The following is a 5286-nucleotide window of genomic DNA, read 5'->3' as shown; positions in this document are numbered from 1 at the left end:
CGACCCTGAAAAGGAAGAAGCGTGTACAGAAAATGGATGGATGGATGGATTTTTCATTTCATTATGACGAGAAAATCTCAAATGGTATTCGAATATTGACATTTCCCAGCTGGAAAGTAACAAAACTTTGCTAGCTCACAGGGAATATCTCAAAATTTATAAGTGTTTTTCCTCAAAATCAGCTTTTTTGTTGCTACTGCTCAAAAAGGTACTTAAAAATGTATTATCATATTTCACACAGTTCATTCAAATGAAACTTTGAAAAGGCATTTATTTGTTATATTTTGACAAATTGCAAATTTTTGTAAGTGTATTAATCAAARCACTATATTTGTTTGTTTCTCCATAAACCCCTTTTAGAATAAATCCTTGTTTCGATGTGATGGGTCACATRYAAGCTTGTGCKTGTSTACAGCAAAAGTTCTCAAACTTTTGATGACTWATTCTAGGTTAGGAGACTGTTAATGATCAGTTCCATCTGCCATGCTAATTCGTGTCTTTATTAAGTCTAATAAAAAATATGTAGATTAAAGTTTTTCAACTGATTCTGATATTTTTTGTTTTGTTTTGTTTTTTTTCCAACCGTTCCAGGTGCGTCCAGCCAGCCAAAGAGGAGGCGTGCTCTTTGCTGTCACAGATGCCCAACAGAAGGTGGTGGAGCTGGGTTTGGCGCTCACTCCAGTTCGTGGGGGCGTCCAGAGCATCTTGCTGTACTACACTGAAAAGGAGCAGGCCTCCCACAGCCTCAAAGCTGCTGCTTTTAGTGTCCCAGACATGACCGAGCAGTGGACACGGTTCACGGTGAGCTGCACACAAAACAAATGCTCATTTAATGCTATTTATTTGTTGTATTGGTCTATTATTGTTCCATCTTTTGTGCTTCAGTCAAAGGTATATAAAGTACTTGACAATCTTCTTGTTTCATAAGGGGATTGGGTGGGGGTGCTAGAATCAGTCTTTTTTAGTTTTTTTTTCTGTGTACAAGAAATAAAACAACAATATTTATGTTATAGCATGTTTTTTTATAGATATTTAATTGTTGAGGATCAGTGTTTTTCAAATTATGGCTGCTCAGACTGTTAATTCACTACTGAAAACCTATTTGTCTTCAGTGACTATTATAGCTGACCTAAAAGACTTTGATTGTTATTGATTTCCATAGGTTCATTTATTTTATTTATTTTTTTGTAAAGTCTCACTTTAAAGTTCTCAAAGCTTGAGTTTATCTTGATTGCTTTTCTATTTTAAGCTTTGCAGAGTACTTGGTCAACAACAGTTGAATTTGAAAAAGATAAGATAAGCCTTTATTCGTCCCACAAGGGGGRAAATTACAGCAGCATTTTCAGCAAGTAGGGAACAGCAGCACATGTCTTTATTTCATTTAYAAATGTGCTATAAAACCAAAGCAGGTGAAATTATGAATGCACTAGAAAATAAATATTGACTTGTCTTAACTTAAAGGGGCAGACATTATAAGATTTATTTTTCTTCTGCTACCTTTCATTTTATTTTGATTTTTTGATTTGTGTATTTACTTAGTTTCTATTGTATATTTTGTTTTTAATGAAATGAATAATTTTTTTGAATTGCATTGAAAACTTGCTGAAAGGTTCACCACATTCTGAATTAACTCACAAACAGGTAGCAGTGCCATCCCCTTCAACAAGTCTTTAATATAATGTAGACTCCATTTATTTTATTGAAATTCATCCTTTAAATGCATCCTTCAGTAAACATAGAAGTAAAAACTAACCATTCTATTTCCACCACCATAACTTAAATGAGGTTTATGCTCCTCTACAGAAAATAACTTTATCTTCACTTACTAATTTCCTGTCAATGTGATCTAAAAGCAGTCATAGTTTACTCAGGTCTTCACTTCGTTGTTCAGAATATCTTTATTTATTTAATCGTCTTTTGCTGATTTGCATCAACATTAAAACCAATGCATTAAAGGAATACAGACATGTTTCTTATGGTGCTTTCTCTGCCTGCAGTTAGTGGTGGAGGACAGTGAGGTGCGTCTCTACATGGACTGTGGAGAGGCTGAGAAGACCACCTTCCATCGGCGGCCAGAGAAACTCTCCTTCTCACACAACTCTGCCATATTTATAGCAAAYGCAGGAAGCACAGGGCTTGAGAATTTTGTGGTAGGTAAACACTTTCATATATACTGTATACAGTATTTGTTGGAGTCTTTGTGTTTGGTTGATAAATTTACCTATGGTACTTACTGTACATTGCTGTACAAATACGTACATACACAAGCCAATTCCATAATCACTTGCCTTTCATGGTGGCAACATGCAAATATCACAAAATACTCCATTTTATCTGTTTSTGGGAGAAACACACAAAGTTGAAAYTAATGWGAAAATCCCAATGAGCTGTAATACWGAAATGTATTTAYTTAGCTGTTTTTAGATGCCTGTATTTTTTATTTGTTTATTTTTCACTCAGCATGTGTAAAAATCAAGGCCCGTAGACCAAATGTGGCCCTCCACAGCATTTGATGTGGCTCCAGAGAGTGTCAATGTATTAATGTCTTTAAAATAAGGGCATGATGCTTTAAATCCAGGACTGATCATAAAYTACRTCTCCCAAAATGCATGTTGTTCACCCAGCATTACAACATCCCACCACTAGGTGGAGCTACATTTAGCTGCATTTTTGCAGGCTACTTTTGCTGCAGCCTAGTTGTCCTGTGAAGAGGGGATTTCACACTGACAAGTCGTAAATTTAAACTGGAACACCCCTCCAGTGCGAATTCGCTGTCAGAAGGTGGTTCAGAATTCAAGATGGCTGTATTAAGGAGTAAGACTCTTTTACTTACATTTTTAGTAGTGTTTCTGTATTATTTATTTCCCTTTTAGTCATCATACACTTAGTATTTTTCAGTGTTTTTACAARGACATGTTTCTATGCAGGAAATACCATGTAGAGCTGTTATTATTTGTTAGAGGTGCTCAGCCGTGGTAATGAGACGAGGAATGTGACGTTTCCTGTTTAGCCAAAGTTAAATGTGAAGCGTCAAACTAAATTTCAACTGGCCCTTTGAGGGCCACCATGRTGCTCATGTGKCCCTCAGTGAAAATGAGTTTGACACCCCTGCTCTAAACTATGAGGAGATCTTCGTGTCAGATATTCATTGTGTAGATGGACAATGCAAATCAACATACAGGATGAGTGAAAAGTCTCAGGACACACTTTTATTTCAGAAACAAAAGGGAAAGGGAACTATTTGAATACCTCAGCAAGCAATGGACGAGGGGGCCTTTATTTTAAGCCATGTGTTCAGAACATGGCCACCATCTTAAAAGACACTAATGGATCAAGAAAAAGGTTTTCCACAGGGAAAGTGGTCATTTAGCATATTTAAGAAGACCAGATAATTGTTTGCTGCATTCAGATTTGCAGCATATCTTGAGGTTAGATTATATTACATTAAATTTTCAAGAACTACTGTATATGTATTTGTACAATGAAACACAACATATTGTATTATACAGAAAATAATCCCAAACAAAGTTGATGCAGATTAAATTTGCCACATTTTTCCAATGTTTCTGTAAAAACTTYCCATGTACGATAAGATGGCTGGAAGTCTGTGAGTAAAGCACACACTAAGTCTAACATTATATTATGAACAAAATCCTGAACAAACAAATTAAAACGTGATGATCCCAACAACACTTAGACTCTTGGGATTTCCCATCCTTTGCTGGCTTTGTTTCACATGTTTTGAAAGATCAGGGACAGAGAGGAGGCCTGACAGGAGGAAATAACAGAGGAGGAGGAACGGGAAGGGGAGTGATGCAGAAGAAAGAAGGGTAAGAAAATGAATGGGGGCATAAACTGATAGCAGATGTGGAAGTCAGATGTCAGCATGGCTTTCTTGTGGTCAAATCAAAGGCTCAACTCAGAACTTGGAATGGATCAGCTGTGAATGTTTGGCGTGTTTATATTTTGTTTCCAAACCAAGAAAAAAGGTGCAACTTTTTTTTACAGAAATGTGAAATTACACTAAATAATAATAACGTTCTTAGATTAGGATATGAAATCTGTGCAAGCAGGTTTTTAACCCAGAGAAGAGGAAATAAAACATCCAAACACAGGATCCACTGGCAGTCCTCAGCACTACTGGCATGGCGACACAGCGCGGTCATCCTCACTTCATTCAGCTGTTCTGACTTTCTGAAAGAGCTATCTGAAGCATGAGAACAGAATCTGAGCCCGCTCCGCTTGTTCTGTCGTGTCTATCTGGGTCACTGTCTGTGTTTGTGGCAGGGGCCACTTTCCACCCATTCTGTTTATGAGTCAATGTTGTACGGATTATCATCATCGGCCTGAAGAATGAATAGACTTTTTTAAAGAGGCAATATCATGAAAAATCAACTTTTTTTAGTTTTATATAATGTTATAATGTTACACTCTCATAAAAAAACATGCCCAAATCCTTTGACTCATTCATGCATATTTGAGAAATCCTGCAGCGTTTTTAGGAAGCCATGCAGAGGAGCAAAACAACAGGTGGGGACCAGAGACGCCTTTTGGGACCAGAAACGCCCCTGGGACGTGTCTTTAAGCCGAACTTCCTCATCATGGAGCACACCTCCCCACCCCACACACCCCACCCATGACTCTTGCAGGCTCTCGGCAGTAACAGAGCAAAGGGAAAGTGAAATTTTAACTGTCTTTTGCCCTTAACACTACTGCTCACTCAGTAAAGCTCTTTTCAGATTCAAAATACCTTTGAGGAAATGTATTTTCAGATGCCAAATAAACTGCGTCATAGTGCACACGTAAACCCCCTGTAGGAGGTGAGCTTAAGGTGGCATTAAGCTTTTCCCACATCTCTCATACACAAGGTTATGAGGAAACTTTTACCAAGGTATTTCTCATTACTTGTTAATATCTTGACTGTGCGAAGTGAAAAGTGACAAAATAAGTGAACGTTCAGACGAGTTCAAGTTGATCCATAAAAGACTATGCAATCATTTATTTACACAAATTGAACAGCCTCGGGTTGAGACCACCGGCGGCGTGCCGGGTCCCTGACTGTGAAGTCTTCCCTAGTTAGCTCATGGGATCAGACTTAAAGCCAAACTGGGGTTTCTCTGGAGAGAATCCCAGCTGACTTCCTAGGTTGGAATCAGGAAGAAGAGTGAGTGTTGCTCAAAGCCGTCCGGGTTAGTAAAAGAAACGGACGAACTTTGGTTCTGCCCTCAGGCTTAGAGATGAGTCAGAGAAAGAAAGATAAAGATTTGCCAGCGGCGCCAGCCCAAG

The 5286-nt window shown here is 38.1% G+C and overlaps 1 protein-coding gene across 1 annotated transcript in view; it reads left to right on the top strand.

Annotated features, from left to right (window-relative positions):
- Window positions 1-5286, top strand: part of col15a1b (collagen, type XV, alpha 1b) — a gene marked incomplete in the record, with an annotated part of 42530 nt that overhangs the window by 8079 nt on the left and 29165 nt on the right. The window contains 2 exon segments of the mRNA XM_014004458.1: window positions 592-801; window positions 1998-2150. Coding sequence (XP_013859912.1) covers window positions 592-801; window positions 1998-2150 — 363 coding nt within the window.

Source organism: Austrofundulus limnaeus, unplaced genomic scaffold (assembly GCF_001266775.1).
Source record: "Austrofundulus limnaeus strain Quisiro unplaced genomic scaffold, Austrofundulus_limnaeus-1.0 Scaffold24, whole genome shotgun sequence".
In the NCBI taxonomy this organism is placed as follows: domain Eukaryota; kingdom Metazoa; phylum Chordata; class Actinopteri; order Cyprinodontiformes; family Rivulidae; genus Austrofundulus; species Austrofundulus limnaeus.
The sequence above is the reverse complement of the archived record's forward strand: the minus strand, read 5'-3'. Positions and strand labels throughout refer to the sequence as shown.